The 19,233-nt window shown below is 41.9% G+C and overlaps 1 protein-coding gene across 4 annotated transcripts in view; it reads right to left on the bottom strand.

The window, feature by feature from the left end:
• The window catches only part of ALDH18A1 (aldehyde dehydrogenase 18 family member A1), a 43,073-nt gene that overhangs the window by 18,044 nt on the left and 5,796 nt on the right, over window positions 1–19,233 (bottom strand). For 3 of the 4 annotated variants that reach the window (XM_057736055.1, XM_057736052.1, XM_057736053.1), the window contains exons 3-9: window positions 14,971–15,185; window positions 11,009–11,158; window positions 10,815–10,919; window positions 5,167–5,325; window positions 4,648–4,738; window positions 923–1,047; window positions 31–175 (exon numbers count right to left, since the gene is read on the bottom strand). In XM_057736055.1, the coding sequence (XP_057592038.1) occupies window positions 31–175; window positions 923–1,047; window positions 4,648–4,738; window positions 5,167–5,325; window positions 10,815–10,919; window positions 11,009–11,158; window positions 14,971–15,185 (990 nt within the window). The remainder of the gene's footprint in view (window positions 1–30; window positions 176–922; window positions 1,048–4,647; window positions 4,739–5,166; window positions 5,326–10,814; window positions 10,920–11,008; window positions 11,159–14,970; window positions 15,186–19,233) is intronic. The other variant, XM_057736054.1, reaches the window with a different exon arrangement.

Below are 19,233 nucleotides of genomic sequence, written 5' to 3'. Positions count from 1 at the left end.
GACCATGGGACTCCATGAAGGACTACTTACCTGCAGGCTTTACTTCGGAAAAGAAGGTGCCAACTTTCTTTCCCTCCACGATGTCTGTGATGACATGCCCAGACACCTTCGGGTGGGTCCCATTGGCAATGACCACAGAGGTGCCACCCTGCAAAGCCCAGAGGGCTGCTTTCACCTAATGGGAGAAGTCAGATCCACGCATGACATTCAGATCTTTGCAGGGTCTAGGCCCCTGCACTTTAAACAGAAAATACAATGTGAAATTGAGCAATTATCTGTGGGAAGGTTTTGAACAGCTCAGCACCTCTGAAGACACGCCCAGTCCACGCACTCTTCCCAGCCCAACCCTGGCATGTGCTGTCTAAAGAGGAACCGACCTGCCCTTCGTGCTCAGCGTGTTCTCTAAGACGCTCTAGTACTGGGACCCATAACGTCTACATTTGACTTATTGTGCCTCAACTCAGTGCCCAGCCTGCTGCTTGACCAGAATCTGATCCTGAGTGCTCTGAGCTTTTGTACGTGGGGTACTTGTCCTCTTCTCTGCCACTGCTACATATGATGTTGCATCTCAACAGTAAAACTTCTTAGAACAATTAATGGGAGAGAAGAATTTTTTTAAAGATTTCATCAAGAAATATTTGAGCTCTAATACTAATACTTAGAGGATTTATGAATTATGAAAAAATATAGACCCGGCCCTTGAGGAGGTTGTAATATGAACACACGCTTTATATATTATTAATAAAAATACATAGAAAGACATGACTAAATATAGGTACACAATATCCATTAAACCTGTATTTAGATTTGTGTATCTTTAAGTGTGTATGTGCGTCAGCCCTCAAACAGTTACAAAGTAAGAAGGATAACATACTGTTTGATTTTAAAATTGTTTCAGGCAGTAAAGGCACCAGATTCTTACCTTGGCTTCCATGCCACCCATTCCCACTCTGGACTTGGTTCCAAATGTCACAGACTGCTGATCACCCGGGTAAAATATATCAATGAGCTTTGCATCATCGGACCCTGGGGGGCTGTCAAAGAGGCCTAGAAAGTGGACAAAAGTCAGTATTACTGTTTAAGTGAGCATCCCCCAAGACAGGCCTCCCTGGGGACCTGCCAACCACTCTGCACTCGGCTCACCCAGATAAAGTCTGCTATTCCACCAGCTCTAATGAGAAAAGAGGTCAGGGGATTCGTGGAGTCTAGTCACACTGAAAACCAGCTGCAGGAAGATGCACCTTACGTACCTTTATAACTTTGCCTGATAAATGAATGTTTGTCAGCATTAGTGTATGGCCATATCCCCGGCACAAAATTTACTGGCCCTGCCCATAGTCTACAGGGAAGCTGTCCTTACCTTTGCCATTTCTACTTATGATGCTGAACCTTAAGGAGGCAACTGAAAAAGATGAGTGGCTTTGGCACAAACAGTGCAGCAGCCATATACTGTTTAATGTGACTATTTCCAAGGGCATGAAATATGAAGCAGGTTCTCATTAACTCTCATAGTACCCTTTGAAATAGTCACATTATACTCCCCACATTATGGGTAAGCCTTTGTGAAGGTTATGATGAGTCAGCAGAACAGCACATGACTCTTGGCATTCAGTCTGGATTTGTCACCACAAAGCCTATGTCCTCTTTATAACTGAGTAGAGTAACATAAAATAAGAGTTACACTAAATGTTATATGCATACCATCCAAGATTAAAAATCCTCACAATTCCACTTTGAAAAAGAGTGTGTCTGAGCCTTGGAAGGGGAAAAGAGGGCCTAAGAAAATGGAGGCATGTCAAGGTCTAAGGGGGGCACAGACAGGGAGGAACTGCTAGTGGTCAGGAACTGGCTGGTGGACATTTAGGCAGTGATGTTTCTGGCTTTAAGTTACTGCTTTTCCTGTGCTAAAATATACCCCTGCGCTCCACTATTCCAAACCTTTAACACAACCATGCCATCTTCACCCTCTCTAGGAGAGTAAGGCAATCAGAGCAGTGAGGACATCCGCGTCCAGTGCACAACAAAGTAGTGCAAACCATGAGCAGCATTACAGGGAGAGAGAAGTAATTTCTCACAACCCCTGTCTGCCTCAACCCAGCACCCCACAGCCCCTGGAGTTCATGGCTGGGTTCTTCTCAGAAGGCACCATGCTATGAAATCATAAATAGTACTGGACATTTCTAAGCCAAACCTCCAGAGATGCCTAGGAACTCCTAGCATTCTGATATTCTGCCTACTCCTTGTTTTCCTTACAGCAGCCTCTCAAACCCACCAGGTTTGAACATATTTAAAATTATGATATTGTTCTAAAAATCAATATTCAGTGGATAACTAAACAGAGTTAAGAGCACAAGCCTGCCAATGACCAGTTCTTGGTGTTTGAGACTGCATTAAAACTAAGGCTGATTATTGTCTGGTTCAAGTTGGGTTTTATATATATATATATTTTTTTTTTATAAATTTATTTATTTATTTATTTATTAATTTTATTGGCTGTGTTGGGTCTTCATTGCTGCACACGGGCTTTCTCTAGTTGCAGCGAGTGGGGGCTACTCTTCATTGTGGTGTGCAGGCTTCTCATTGTGGTGGCCTCTTTTGTTGCAGAGCACCGGCTCTAGGCATGTGGGCTTCAGTAGTTGCAGCACATGGGCTCAATAGTTGTGGCTCACAGGATCTAGAGCGCAGGCTCAACAGTTGTGGCGCACGGGCTTGGTTGCTCCGCGGCATGTGATATCTTCCTGGGGCAGGCATCGAACCCATGTCCCCTGCATTGGCAGGTGGATTCTTACCCACTGTGCCACCTAGGAAGTCCGGGTTTTATATATTGATCTCGCAAACTCACATCCTTTGCCTTGCTAGGTAGTATAGGAGACAATGATGAGTGTAGATTTTTAAAACTGATAAGATTTAGATCTCAAACCAGCCTCCGCCAAGTACTAGCTATGTGACTTTGAATAAACCATTTATCTAATGTGAACTCAATTTTTAATTTCTTCATCTGAATAATGGGCTAACCTACCTACTTTGCAGGATTGCTACAAGTTGAAAAAATTGACATTTATAAAGCACCTAGCACTGTATTTGTGCATAGCAGAAGTTTCATAAAATTCTTGTGACTAACCATAACGCTTTCTTCTCCAGAGTAGCTTACTCTTACCCCAACTTGGCTGTTCCTATCCTGAGATTTCAAATTTATAATAAATAAACATGGTACCAAGACTTCAAGCAGGTAAAGATGCTGACATGTAAGTATGATATCTCTGACCTTCCACATGGGCAGAAGACAGATCAATCCATCTGTACCTGCCCCTCCTCCACCAGGCAGGCCCTGCCCTTCCCTTATGCTGCTGTAGTGTAAAATGGAGAACAAGTCCTGCCATATTAACCTGCCGTGGATGTGGGCAGGGAACTAAACAGGTCTTTTCTGACTTCCTGGGAACAAAATGGGGGGCTTTTGGGATCCTGCAGGTTTGGCCTATTTTAGACACATCTATCATATCCTCTATGGGTCAAAATGTAAATGGGAACAGGTTAAGAAAGTGAGAAGAGTGAATGGAGAGCCAAGTAGGAGCCAAGAGGGGCTCCTCGATGAGGAAAGGGAAAGCAGAGAGGAACAGAGTAACATATAAGAACACAGTGGCCATACAGCCTGGATATTCTGCAGCGGCTCCAACTTAAAATAATGTGTCTTGTGATTTATATTAAAAACTACAAGTGATCAAGACCACAATGAGGTATCGCTTCCCACCGACTAGGATGGCTATAATCAAAAAAGCCGATACCAAGAGGGCAGTGTTGGTGAGGATGTGGAGAAACTAGAACCCTCACACACTGCTGAGAAAATGTGAAATGGTGCAGCTGCTTTGGAAACCAGTCTGGTATGTCTCCAAAAGGGTAAATATGTGATCCAGCAATTCTACTCCTAAGTAAAATAAAAAGCATGTTCACACCAAAACTCGTGCACAAATGTTTGCAGAAGCATTAGCTTAAATGTCTATCAGCTGATGAGTAGGTAAATAAAATGTAGTGTATATAGTGGAATATTATTTGGCAATAAAAATAAATGAAGTGCTAATATGTGCTATAACATCAATAAACCTTCAAAACATTAAGTGCAAGAAGCCAGTCACAAAGAATCACATATTGTATGATCACATTTATATAAAAAGTATAGAACAGGCAAATCCATAAAGACAGAAGGTAGATTAGAGGTTGCCAAGGGCTGAAGAGTTTCAGGGGAAGTAAGGAGTGACTGCTAATGGGTATGGGTTTCTTGCTGGGGTGATAAAAAATGTTCTAAATTGTGGTGAGGGTTGAACAACTGTATGAATATACTAAAAATCACTGAACTGTAAATTTTAAATAGGTGAATTATATGTTATGTGAATTACATCTCCATAAAGCTGTTATGAAAAACAAAATTAAAGTGCCTGGAAATGACAACATTTCAGCATTCAAACTTCATCTCCCAGACCACCTCCACCTTCTTTTGAATCATAAAACCCTTTTCAGACCACATGGCTCAGAAAATAATGGTCCATAGTAAAAAAAGATCAGAAGGACTTAAACAAAGAAGGGAACTCATGTGCTCACATATGCAGTATTTAAAACAAAGACTGGATAAATAGAAAAGACATTACTTTGTACCTTCTACATCTGAAAGAACAATTAAGAGGTCAGTCTTCATTTCCACAGCCAGACGGGCAGCCAGGCTATCATTATCTTTAACACTAATAACCTAAAATGCAGGTAAAAAGTCGTGAGTGAGTGAGCTATGCAGTTCAAAAAGAAGTTCACAGAAGTACTCGGCTAGGCTCTGGCAGGCAAAATTAACCACCCTGAGTATGTGTATGACGGCTCTTACAGGCCTTTTCAGTCTGCAAAACACCATGCCTACTGGCAACCCACCCTTCCAAACATGCACCCTCCTATCCACTGACATACACAAGCCATGCTCACAGCAGCACCTTAAATCTCTACTGCACCTCACCCGGTTGAATGAAACCCCCTGACTTCAGTAGAGCTTATGCAGCCACTGCTCCAGGATGCCAGCTTCTCTCCCCATTTCTCCACCTTGTTTATGCTCAATGTCTGGTGTTAGTACATGCAGCACAGCATGGCATTAGTGTCTACAGCATGCTCAACCCTCAGGAATACTTTACCCACATTTACCCCCTGGAGATCGCTATTGGGCTCTGCTGGGGGGACAACAGCATCATTTGTGTTGACAATGGGGACGATGTTCATTCGGAGGAGCTCATGAAGTGTCCCATTGAGGTTCCGGCGCTTCTGCTCATCGTGGAAATCCAAATTGGTCACCAAAATCTAAAAGGGTTAAAGAGGTTGAAAATGGGGGAGGGGGAAAATGATGAACTTCCCAGGAACAGCATCCAAAGTATGCTAAGAGTAGAGGAGTTAAACTTTAAGTTTCCCGGACCCCACAGTTCAGAATGGCACACACATCTTTGGAGACTATCCAGTTCTTTTGGAGGTGGGAAAAAAAGTTAGAATCACCCGGAAGATTTATTTTAGGATGCTCAAGACCTCTTGCAAAAGTACTTTAATTCTCAGCGAGCTACAAAAATCTCACCCAAATACAAAATTAAGAAAATGAATGTATCTAATTTAGAGGGATATTGGAGGGAGTAATGACTGCCATGAATTTCTAAAATATCTTTGTATGCCAGCATCTGATTCAAAGTCTGGCCGTACACAGTAGGTGCTGAAACGTGGTGAGTGAGTGAGTGAATGAATGGTTACTCTGCCTAGAAAATGTATTAAACCAAATGAAATAGGGCCATGTTGTCCCTGTTTTTGCTCTGTGGCCAACCACTGCCAGAGTTAGCAAAGACCGTGTCTGAGCAAGTGGGATTAGTCTGAGAAGTACATGGAGGTGAGTTCTTCAGTCTTCAGAAAGAAGGGCTAGATGGATACAAACTGCTGGAAGGCAGAGGGGAGAGCTGGGTGTGGGGGACGGTTAACAGCCCCACTCCCTTGCTTGAATCAGAGTATTAGGCAATGTTTAGCAGGAGAGAAAGATACATGGGGATGACAGCAATAACAAAATGGTAACAAACTCCAGAAGCTCATAAATAAATGTCTCAGTGAAATCCCTCAATGTTCATGGAAGAGGGTTCTTGAGATGTAGGGCAGAGCTGAAGTAGGAAAGGCTGGAGACAGAGAGTCAAGAATTCTTGGAAGGTACTGTGAAACAGTTCAAGTGGGAATGGTTAAGCCCTGAATTAGGGTCTGACTATGGTAACTGAGATGATAACAGCAGCCCTAATGATATGGAAGATGTGGGTGATGAAGACAAAAAGATAATATCACCAATGGAAATAATTAATGCACTCATTTGATAAAAAAAATTTACTGAGTACCTCTGAAATGCCAGACCCTGTACTAGTTGTTGTGATGGAGAATAAAAATGTTGGGGGACAGAGGATCAAGATGGCAGAGTAGGAGGACATGCACTCACTCCCTCTTGCAAGAGCACCGGGATTACAACTAACTGCTGAACAACCATCGACAGAAAGGCACTGGAATTCACCAAAAAAGACACCCCACATCCAGAGACAAAGGAGAAGCCGCAATGAGATGGTAGGAGGGGCGCAATTGCGTTAAAATCAAATCCCATAAATGCTGGGTGGGTGACTCACAAATTGGAGAACAGTTATACTGAAGAAGTCCATCCACTAAAGAGAGGGTTCTGAGCCCTACATCAGGCTTCCCATCCTGGGAGTCCAGCAACGGGAGGAAGAATCCCCAGAGAATCAGACTTTGAAAGCCAGCGGGATTTGATAGCAGGACCTCCACAGAACTGGGGGAAACAGAGACTCCACTCTTGGAGGGCACACAAAAAAGTGTGCTCACCAGGACCCAGGGGGAAGGAGCAGTGACCCCATAGGAGACTGAACCAGACCTACCTGCTGGTGTTGGGGGGTTGCCTGCAGAGGTGGGGGGTGGCTGTGGCTCACCGAGGAGACAGGGGCACTGGCAGCAGGGGTTCTGGGAAGTTCTCACTGGCGTGAGCCCTCCCAGAGTCCACCATTAGCTCCACCAAAGAGCCTGTGGGCCCCAGTGCTAGGTGGCCTCAGGCAAAACAACCACCAGGGTGGGAACACAGCCCCACCAATTGGCAGACAAGCAGATTAAAGTTTTACTGAGTTCCGCCCACCAAATCGGACTAAAGTCTTACTGAGCTCGGCCCACCCAGCCCTACCCACCATCAGTCCCTCCCATCAGGCACCAGGAGACTCCTAGATAGCTTCCTCCACAAGAGGGCAGACAGCAGTATCAAGCAGTATCAACAGTATTTCATCTTGTGGCACTGAAAACCACAGCCACAAAAAGACAGAGAAAATGAAAAAGCAGAGGACTTTGTACCAGATGAAGGGACAGGATAAAACCCCAGAAAAACAACTAAATGAAGAGGAAATAGGCACCCTTGCAGAAAAAGAATTCAGAATAACCATGGTGAAGATGATCCAGGACTTTGAAAAAAGACTGGATGCAAAGATTGAAAAGTTTACCAAAGACCTAGAAGAATTAAAGAGCAAACAAACAGAGATATGCAACACAATAACTAAAATAAAAAATACACTAGAAGGAACCAATAGCAGATTAACTGAGGCAGAAGAGCAAATAAGTGAGCTGGAAGACAGAATGGTGACAATCACTGATGCTGAAAAGAATAAAGAAAAAAGAATGAAAAGAACTGAAAACAGCCTAAGAGACCTCTGGGACAATGTTAAATGCACCAACATTCACATTATAGGGGTCCCAGAAGGAGAAGAGAGAGAGAAAGGACCCAAGAAAATATTGGAAGAAATTATAGTTGAAAACTTCCCTAACATGGGAAAGGATATAGCTACCCAAGTTCAGGAAGCACAGAGAGTCCCAGGCAGGATAAACCCAAGGAGAAACACACCAAGACATATAGTAGTCAAATTGACAAACATGAAAGACATAGAAAAGTTATTAAAAGCAACAAGGGAAAAACGACAAATAACATACAAGGGAACTCCCATAAGGTTAACAGCTGATCTCTCAGCAGAAACTCTGCAAGCCAGAAAGGAGTGGCATGATATATTTCAAGTGATAAAGGGGAAGAACCTACAACCAAGAATACTCTACCCAGCAAGGATCTCATTCAGATTCGACGGAGAAATCAAAAGCTTTACAGACAAGCAACAGCTAAGAGAATTCAGAACCACCAAACCAGCCCTACAACAAATGCTAAAGGAACTTCTCTAAGCAGGAAACATGAGAAGAAAAGGACCTACAGAAACAAAAACAAAACAATTAAGAAAATGGTAATAGGAACATACATCTTGATAATTACCTTGAATGTAAATGGACTAAATGCACCAACCAGAAGACACAGACTGGCTGAATGGATACAAAAACGAGACCCATATATATGCTGTTTACAAGACACTCACTTCAGACCTAGGGACACACACAGACTGAAAGTGAGGGGATGGAAAAAGATATTCCATGCAAATGAAAATCAAAAGAAAGCTGGAGTAGCAATACTCATATCAGATAAAATAGACTTTAAAATAAAAAAATGTTACAAGAGACAAGAAAGGACATTACATAAAGGTCAAGGGATCAATCCAAGAAGAGGAGATAACAATTATAAATATATATGTGCCCAATACAGGAGCACCTCAATACCTAAGGCAAATGCTAACAACTATGAAAGAGGAAATGCAAGGCACAAATAGAGACACAGGTGTAGAGAACAAACATATGGACACCAAGTGGGGAAAGTGAGGAGGGTTGGGGGGGAATGAATTGGGATACTGGGATAGCAAATTGTACACTCTAAATATATGCAGTTTATTGTATGTTACCTGTATCTCAATAAAAGTTCTTAAAAAAAAAAAAAATGTTGGGGAACATGGAATGGGTTAGACCATGAATGTCTTTTGAGAAACTTTAGTCCTGTAGGAAACAGGCCTGGGACAGAGGTGAATATATAGATTCTGCTCCTGGTGGTGGAAGGTCAAACAATAAAAGTAAACACATGTGTGTAGGAGAGGCAAGCAGGAGGTATAAAGGTCCAGTGAAAATACCTGCTGCTCAAACAGTTTAACAAACAAGAGGTGGGAGACCAGATACCAGAGAGAAAAGTATGTGCTTGGAGAAGGGCAATCTGTTAGGATGCAAATCATTTCTATGAAGAAAAAAATAGCTGTTGTCCTTGTTTAAGTCTTTAACCTGACAAACAACTTATGGGAGATTTTCAAAAGCCCCTGATAATGGTCTTCAAGACAGGCTTACTAAAGAAAACAGGAACCATAGGATAAGTTGCAAAGGGTAAAGATTTCTTGTAGATCAGGTCATGGGGAAGGTAAAAGTGCGGTAGTGAAGGGACCCCTGATGAAGACTCGCTAGAAACTGGAGGGCGCAGAGCTCTTTCACATCAATATTAATAAAAACAATGGCTGATGTACAATATTTTTAATGATACTTTCACTAAAACAAACAAACAAACAAAAAACCTCAAAAAGTATCATACCTAGGAAAAAACAAAACAAAAGCATAGCTGCTGGACCTAAGTTTCCTCACCTGGCTCCAGGCACTTTTAAAAAAATTAAATACAGCAAAAACTGTCACAACACTATAAAGCAATTATATTCAATAAAGAGCTTAAAAACAATTAAAGACTAAAACTGTCATTGGACTATGGAGGAAAAAAGAGCTGATAATAAAGGGTGACAAAAATTGAGATTTCCGTTACATTTATGTAACCAAGAAAAAATCTAAGATTACAGAGTGGGGTCCCAGCCACAAGCAAAAGTGGACAAGACCATGCCTTTCTGTTTTGGCTCCCTTCCTCAAGGACACTCTGGTATAATACCAGAACATCACTGTGGATAACAACTTGAAAGTGATGGAGAAACAGAAAAAGTGATAGGAAATGCAAGAGCCAGACCTGAAAGGATGTATACATAACATCATCTGTATATAATAACATCTGTGTAAATGATAGGTTCAGAGGTAGCAAATTTGAAAATAACTTGGGGAGTTAGGTTTTTTCAGTTGTTTTGTGATACTTAGATGTTTCTATTTAGTGTGTAGTTGTATAACTAGTTAAAAACATAACTGGAAAAAAATTCTGGGAATTCAGGTAAAAAAGAAATAATGTAGAAAGAAGGTTCTAGAACATTTAGGGAGTAGCCACTAAAAATTTGTAAGTTCCATGAGGACTGGAACATGGCTGGTTTGTTCACCGCAGTAACCCCAGTGTCTAACAGACTCCTTGGTACACAATAGTGCTCAATAGATATTTGCTAAATGAATTAAAAACCAACCAACCACCAGCATGTCCCTTCAATGCTTAGTAGATATCTATTATATAAGGCAACCAGGTGCAAAGAGAAACAAGCCAGCTAAAGTCAAAGACGGTAATGAAATAAAGACAGCTAACCTTTCTATCTTTGGAAGAAACATCAGTACTTGTAGTAGTCCTAAGAGTTATTTATATAATAACAAGCACTAATGCTTACTGAGAAAGTACTGTGTACCAGACATACTAAATGCTTTTCATATATTTTCTCATTGGGCCCTTCCAAAAACCCTCTGCAATAGACACTGATAACATCCTCATTTTTCAGATGAGGAAACTGAGGCACGAAAAGGTTAGGCTTAAAAACTTTCTCCAGATGGCCCAACTAGCAAGTGATGAAGCTGAGACTGTATCCTGGCAGTCTGGCTCCAGAGCCCTGTTCGTAAATCACTCTGCTCCACGAGAATCACCCTCACAGGTCCCACACCTCCCATTGTGGAGGTCAGTCTCTCACCTGGGCGGCACAGATGCTGTACTGGGTAAACATGGCTTCATACAAGGCCATCAGCCCACTCTGTCCGGCAGCTGCACAGGCTCGGGCTTCTAAGACTGGAATTGCCTGTAACATGCCAACAAATAAGGTGTGGTTGGGAGTGAGGGGAAGAGGCCTGAGGACCCCCTTATAGGGGGTAGGGAAGCCGCACTCACCATCTCTTTCAGCTGGTTTTGTCCCGAGTGCAGGGCCTGCCGCACGCTCTGAGACAGAAGGATCTCATGGCGCAGGCGTTGCTTGCCAAAGGCTACAGCTCCACTGGTCACCAGCATCATCTCTCGGCCTTGATTCTGTAGTACTGACACCTGATGTTGAGGAAGGAAAAGGCACATGTCCCTGCAATATCTCTTTTCTCTCTCATAAGAGATTCAGGTAGGAAGGACTAATGAGAGGATCCCAAATGCTGGTTTACAGACCAGCACTGGGCTGGCTCTGGAAGAATCACCCAGATTGGTAAAAATAGAGTCCCACATGCTTCCTGAAACCTGATAAGTAGGCGGCAAACAGAAATGAGAAATTTTTAATAAGGGGATTCTGGTGTGTAGCCAGGTTTGGCAACCACAGGACTTGAAGATATGTGGAGGAGACTATTAACATGGAAAGCCTAATTGTATCAGGAAATAAAGCCTGGGACACAAGTTTGGAGCCAGAAATTGCAACATAAACTTAGCAGATGGCTTCCCAAATTCTAAGCCATGACCTGGGGAGATGAAGCTGTTTCTGGGGCACGTCTGATTCTCATGGGTTGCCTCTGGCTAGACTAATGACAGATGCTGACGCTATTCCACTCTGTCTGCCTAGAACCAGTTTTGGTCATTTTGTTTCCCACCTATGGCGGATCCACATGAAAGAATCAAAGATTCAATATTCCTAACCTGTCCATTCCTCCTGATGCTTGAACCCTAAAACCTGGTTCAGGAACTCAAGAGACAGCTACGATAAACCATGATCTAAAAAAAACAGTTTTTTATCACAGAAAATTTCATACTTAACCAAAGTGGTAAGAATCGAATTATAAATCCCTATGTACTCATCACTCAGCTTCAATGACCATCTCTCATGGCCAATTTCTCACTCTCCAATAACCCTTTTATAGCTCCACCATCATTTTAATACAAATCCCAGGCTCCAGACACATTATCTCATCTGTAAATATTTCAGAAAGTAATTGCTAAAACACAGGGTATATGCATACATTCACAAAACCACCATCTAAAACATTTCAATAATTCCCTAATATCAAATATCCAGTGTTCACATTCCCCCAATTTTTTCAGCTTGCTCAAATTAAGATTCAAATTAAACCCACACATTGCAATTAGTCTGTGTCTCTTAATTCACTTTTAATCCATAGGTTCCCCTCTATCATTTTTTCCCTTGTAATTTTTTGTTAAAGAAACTGGGTTATTTGTCCTTTAGGGTTTCTTAGCCTTGACGTTCCTGCTTCTGTCCCTGTGGTGTAATTTAATGCTGTATTCTATTTCCTGCAAACTGCTGTTAGGTATGAAGGCTTGATTTTTTTGGTCAAGAATTCTTCATAGGTCATGGTGTCCGTCAAGGGGATACATAAGGCCTGAATGTCTTTCTTTCTGTGATGTCAGTAACTGTTGATGATCATCGCCAAGATTCATTAGGGGCCACAAAATGCTGATATTCTAATTCATTCATTTCTTCTTTATTTATAGGATGGAATACTTCCATAAAGGGAAACTTTCCTTCATTAAATATTTGGTTACCTTGAGGTATGGTTTGTACATGAAAGGCAGCACAGATGCATGTCTCTTTTCCTTTATTTACCAGTTTCCAAAATGAGTAGGTTCTCTAGAATCCTTCAAAGATGACCAATGAATTTTTTTAAGTATATCATGTGTGTGATTCATAGAGTTAAACATATTTCATGTGTTTAAATTCAGTGCAGAAATTACTGATGTTCAGATAGTCCTATCTTTGGCCAATGGAAGACTCTTTTAAGTAAGCTCCTGAATCCATCTAACACGATCAGATGGCTTGGACAAGACAGTTGACTCCATATGTTAGTACTGCCCTGATGTAGAAAACCATTCCTTAAGGTCTATGGGTGTCCCTTGAAGGAGAGCTGGCAATCTAAGCAAACCATTACCAGGTTCTCCCCACTGTTTTCATCAAGTTTCTCCTTTGCTCAAAATCTTCAATCTTCCTTCTAGATTGAACCCCAATTCCTCTACCTGGTTTCAAAGCCCTGCCTAATGGAATTATAAATTCCCCTGATGAGATCACCACCACTGCTTTCAAGCTCACCTCCTTCCTGGCCCATCAGCAGGCCATACTCATTCCTGCTTTTGTCTCCCATCTGGAAACTACTTGTAGAGCCTTCCCATCCCCAGAACCACCAGGCTACACAATTCCAGGGGCACCATTCACAATGTGCACTTAGCAGCATGGAATATTTCCCCTCTGCTGGTGCAAATCCTACCAGTCACAAAGGCCCACACTGAGTCTCAGCTCTCCAGGAAGTTCCAAGAATGATTACACTCTCATTGGACCTTCCCACCTCTGGACCTGTCTGTCACTGTCATTTGGGCCCTCTCATTTGGATATTATCTGCCTTGAACAATCACCTAATTATTTTGGGAGTCCCAGTTCTGGTTCCCCCAGGGCAGAGACAACAGTTAGAGGTCTGTTAAGGCCCTCACAATGTGGCCCTTTGATAAATATTTGCTAGACTGCATTGATCTGAGGGACTCGATCTGAAAGGCAGATTTGATAATAATTGCTTAATATAGAAAATATATGAAGAAAATTCCATCAAGATTTAAGTTAGTAGTTTTCTAATACTAACTCCCAGTAAAATTGTTTTTTAAAACTGAAAACATGGCTATGGAAGATAGAGCTGAGTTACAGCGAGAATGGAAAAGCTCCAGCTTTATCTCCAGGATACTTGGATGTCTGCTTTTTTTGACTCTTGGTCAGTGGTTGGCACACTATGGCCTGTAGGTCAAATCTGACCTGCGCCTGTTTTCGAAAATAAAGTTTTATCAGAACACGGCCATGCTTGTTCATTTACATACTGTCTAAGGTTGCTTTTGTGCTACAATGGTAGCTGAGTAGTTTAAGACAGAAACTGTATGGCCTACAGAGACTAACATATTTAGTATCTGGCCTTTTACAGAAAAAGTTTGCTGATCCCTGCTCTTGAAAAAGATAAGGGTAGTGGGATTTGTGATGTGATGTTTAAAGTCCCAAACTCCCATGTTGACCCCCAAGGTCAGTTTCTTTACTGATAAACTATCAGTGGTCAGCCTGGTTTGACTGCACAGCCACTGGGGCATAAAATTCCCACCAAAAACTTCAACTCTGAGGCCTTCCAAAGCCAAGTTTCTTTGTACAGCTATCGTGGTGATTCAATCTGGAGACAGTGTGGTCCCTGTGCAAATAAAGGCCCGGGGTGGGGGTGGGGGGGGGGGAAGCTTGTGCACAGGATGTCTTTCAGACCCTCAATGCTTGCTTACTCCCTCCTGTGGCCTTGCATCCCTCTGCCTTTAAATGAAAACCTTATATGGGTATTCTCTGTGGAGTCTGGTGAGTCCTTTCAAATATCTGAACTTGTGAAATCTTTGCAATGATAGCTCATACTTATTTCAAGATTACTAGGCTAATTAAAAAAAGAAAAAGCTCAGCAAAACCAGAAAAAAAAGTAGCTCAATATTCACATAAATCCATCTGGGTACTCAACCCTGACTACATACCAATCACCTGGAGAACTTTAAAAACACAGATGCTTGAACCCCATCCCAGAGATATTTATTAAATGGTTGAGTGTGAAGCCCAGGCACCTAAGGAAGGCCCCTTAGGTGATTCTAATGTGCAGCCAGGATTAAGAATCACTGACATACACAGCTCCTTCTCACTAAGAAGCCTGATGAACTGCATGAAATCAAATCCACTCCTTGACACTCCCGTTGCTTGCCCTGTGATGCTGTCTCCCAGTGGCACCTTCACCAGGAAATGGAGTTTTCAGACTGGGTTAAACCTATCGTACTCAAATCAGGATTATTTTTACAAGCTGAGAAATATGACATGACAGCTTAAAAAGCATATTTTGTTTTAGTTCAGCTGAATTTTCCATCTTGGCAATTACCTGCTCAACAATAGATGCCAGGCGCCCCAGGGCCAGGCCACATTCATCCCCTCGGGTCACCACAGCACTTCCGAGTTTCACCACGATTCTCTTGGCATGCTTCAGCTCACTGCGGTGGGCAAAAGACTTGCCATGTGTGCGACTGAGGGGTACAGTGATAAAGGGAATGTTGCTCCAAGAACGAACATGTCTGATGGCTGGAGGCTGGACACGACCTGCGGCCCCCAAACAAAGTCAAATGCAAGAAAAAAGAGAAAAATACACAATATAATTTCTCATTGAAAATATGCACGCAGAACAGTAACCAGTTTAGCCACTAAAAATAGCTTTATTATTCTTAACTGAGTAAAACCAGTATATCAAAAGCAACATGTAGCATGTTTTATTCTAGTATTGTGTGGAGTCTGTACTCAGTACACAGGTCACAGGTACACTCAAACACTGCTGGTCAAGAACTTAAATGAAACAATCTTTCCTGAAGACATATAGGCAAAATATATCAAAAGTCTTAAAAATGTTCACATCTTTGATCCAGCAATTCCATGTTCAGAAATTTATTCTAAGGAGCTAATCAGAGATGGAGACAGATTTGTCAGCAGGCTATTCATCAGTGTTATTTATAATAGTAAAAATCAAAAGCAGTGTTAGTGTCCAAAAATAGGCAGAAAGATTTAAATTAACATTTTTAGAATTTTTAATAACATAGGAAAATGCTCATATGTTAGTTTCACATACACGTCTAAATGCATAGAAAAAGATAAATAAGTAAAAGTATTAATATTTTATCTCATGATGGGATTATGGGTGACATTTTTCTTCTTTATTCTTACCTATATTTCCCAAATGTATGCAGTAAAAATTCACTGCTTTCCTAATCAGAAAAATATGTGTGCTTTTAAAGAAACCACACCACTATAAAAAAAAAAAAGTGCATCTGATTAGCTAAGACAATATAGAGCAAAGTAACTGGTATCAGTAATACAAAATCATAACTAATCTCCCTATAAATTTTCTCTCTAACATGGCAGCATGAATTCAGATGCCTGTAACAATGATAAAAGAAACTGGATAGCTTTCTGAAGGAAAAGTAATGTTGGAGTCAGATACTTCTTTGTATCCCTTTGGACATCTGCCCCTAATTGATTCTTTCCTGATTCTTTTTTCTTGTAACAGTGAACAAGATTTCTAAAAAGCTAAACAAAAACAAAAACAACAAAAGAACCCCCACCAAAACAAAACAAAAAACCAAAATTGATTAAAAAGCTGAAAATATAACAGTCACAGTTGAATGTCAGGCACTGAACCTCTTCCCTTCTCGTGGGTCCCACCTCTTCCTGCTGACTGCCTTCTCCAACAAATAGTTCTCTATGGATCACGACAGACATTAATGAACACTGGAATGAGTTACTAAAGTAATCATTTTGAGCCACCTTTCAGACTATTCTTCTATAATTCTATTATTACAGAGTAACTTCCTTCACTTGAATCAACCATTATCACCTTCCTTTATACTTAGAGACAGATTTCTTAGAATATTTCTACCCAGGGCCACCATCTCCTGGCCACTGACTCCTCTAGCTGTAATCGAGCATCCATTGTCTCTGTCTACACTACAAAAATGGTGGGTAAAGCAGGCAGAATCCTATTCTCATGGATCAGAAGATCCCTGTGTGTTCTCCTCCTTCTCTGCCTCCTTCACACACAAATCTGAGAAGGAACATTGTAAATAAAGTCATAAAGAGTCTTTTGTTGCCTTTCTTAAATAACCATTTCTTTAAGTAACAATGTTTCAAATCTGTTGGAGGTACAAGAAAGATGATATGGTCTTTTTTCACAACAGGCTTGCAGTCCAGTTCCCGGCAGAGAGCTGCGCAGTAAGCCCATCACCTGGGATAGAACTGCGGCTGGGCACCCCTGCTAGACCTGTTCCTGCTGGGGGAGTCCCAGGGACTAAAGGAATGGTGTGTTGTGGGAGCTGTTCCACGGCGAGCTCCCTTTCTTCATTTGGTTCATTAATATAGGTAACCTGGCCCAGTCTTCAGGGATATTATCCTAAGCAATGCACACACCTAAGTCTAAGCTTGAAAGTTATATACATAATAGTTCTGGCCTCACTGACCTGATGGAGGGAGGGGTGGCAGAAGGAGACTTACTCCCCTGGAGTTAGGACCTGGGATCACCAGTGGCTTATGCAGAGCTCAGAGCTGCACCCAAGAATCATGTATCTCTTTGACAGCTGTCAGAACTAGGCCTGCTGGCCATTTTTCTATCCTGTGCACTGTAGGAAATGTCCTGGCCTGGAAAAGTGCTGAGTATGGATGGGGCGGCCTGAGAGGGCACCTTAGGGACACAGGTAGTGGCAAGCAGGTCAGTTCTAACAGGTTAGCGTGAATGAAACTCCTGATCCACAGCCCGTATCAGCAGAGGAGGGTGGGTGGCATGGCTTGGTGCCAGGCAGTCAAGGGTCACTATGGCAGCAGGCAACTGGGTCACAGCAGATCAGGGCTGATAAGGTTCAAGAAGAGGCCGCGTCTATGAACAAGGTGTTTTGTTTTGTTGGGTTTTTTTTGGCCACGCAGCATGTGGGATCTTAGTTCCCTGACCAGGGATCAAACCCATGCCCCCTGCATTGGAAGCACAGAATCTTAACCACTGGACCATCAGGGAAGTCCCTGAACAATGTTTTAAGTAAGTAAAAGCTCAGTTACATCCAGTGGGTTCTGCACCAAGGAGAGTTCTATGGGGTCCAGGGCTTTTCTGGGTTTCCTATTCAGCAGTGCTTTCACCCTCCTCGATTGACCCTATCTTTCTTGAGGGCATTTTTTATGTGCTGCAGTGTATTATACTTTTTAGGGTCCATATGAAGGACCAAGAAGGCCCTGATTAGTCAGGAAAAATTCAGGGCTTCTGGATGGATAAACTCTTCCCATCTTCTAAGGAAAGTTTAGGCTTTAAGTCTCAAAGAAAAGCCATCTCCTCCTGTCAAGGATGAGGGGATACCGAAGTATATGTGTATGCACATGTGTTGGGAGGATGGAGTTGTCCATATTCCTCAAAAGAGCCATGGGTCACACTCCAAGGGAGGAGAAGCCCTTTAGCTTTTCAGCATCAGAGTCCTAATACTCAGTAATAAATAAGGCTGAGTTCCAGGCCTGAATAGGAAGGGACCCTGACATGGTTTCTATCTCCCTTCCTATTTGTTCTAATGAGAATAAACAATAATATCAACAATAAAAATGCTAAACTGAATATTTACTATATTCCATGAACTGGGTGAACTATTCATACACCTTACACAGAGGCACAGGATATACAAAAGGACAAGTGCAGGCTCTAGAATCAGACTGCCTGGGCTGGAATCTCAACTTCTTCACTTACTTGTTGTTACCTCACCTATCCCATAAGGTGGTTGTGGGGATGAAATGTGTTAATGCATGAACAGGGAGTGGCAGGAGGTAAACATTCAATAAATACCAGCTGGTGTTATAAAGCAGGGTTAGCTGTGACGAGCATCGTCGTCGTCGCCATTGTCTTACTGAATCCTCTCTCATGAGTTAAGACTCATGAGTTAGATATTATTATGCGTTAGTTATTATTATTATTATTAGCCTCATTTTATTTTATTTTTTACAATTAATTTTTATTGGAGTATAGTTGCTTTACAATACTGTGTTAGCTTCCCCTGCACAGCAAAATGAATCAGCCATACATATGCAGATATCCCCTCCCTTTTGGACTTCCCTCCTACTTAGGACACCACAGCGCATTAAGTAGAGTTCCCTGTGCTATACAGTATGTTCCCATCAGTTATCTATTTTTTACATAGTAACAATAGTGTGTATGCACCAATCCCAATCTCTCAATTCCTCCCACCCCACCCCTTTCCCCCTTGGTATCCACATGTGTGTTCTCTACGTCTGTGTCTGTATTTCTGCTTTGCAAATAAGGTCATCTACACCATTTTTCTAGATTTCACATGTATGCGTTAATATGAGATATTTGTTTTGCTCTTTCTGACTTACTTCACTCTGTGTGACACTCTAGGTCCATTCACGTCTCTACAAATTACCCAACTTCACTCCTTTTTATGGCCGAGTAATATTGCATTGTATATCTGTGCCACATCTTCTTTATTCATTCCTCTGTTGGTGGACATTTAGGTTGCTTCCATGTCCTGGCTATTGTAAATAGTGCTGCTATGAACATTGGGGTGCTCATGTCTTTTTGAACGATGGTGTTCTCTGGGTATATGCCTGGTAGTGA

Source organism: Hippopotamus amphibius, chromosome 5 (genome assembly GCF_030028045.1).
Source record: "Hippopotamus amphibius kiboko isolate mHipAmp2 chromosome 5, mHipAmp2.hap2, whole genome shotgun sequence".
NCBI lineage: Eukaryota > Metazoa > Chordata > Mammalia > Artiodactyla > Hippopotamidae > Hippopotamus > Hippopotamus amphibius.
Note: the sequence above shows the minus strand (reverse complement) of the source record. Positions and strands in the feature narration are given on the sequence as shown.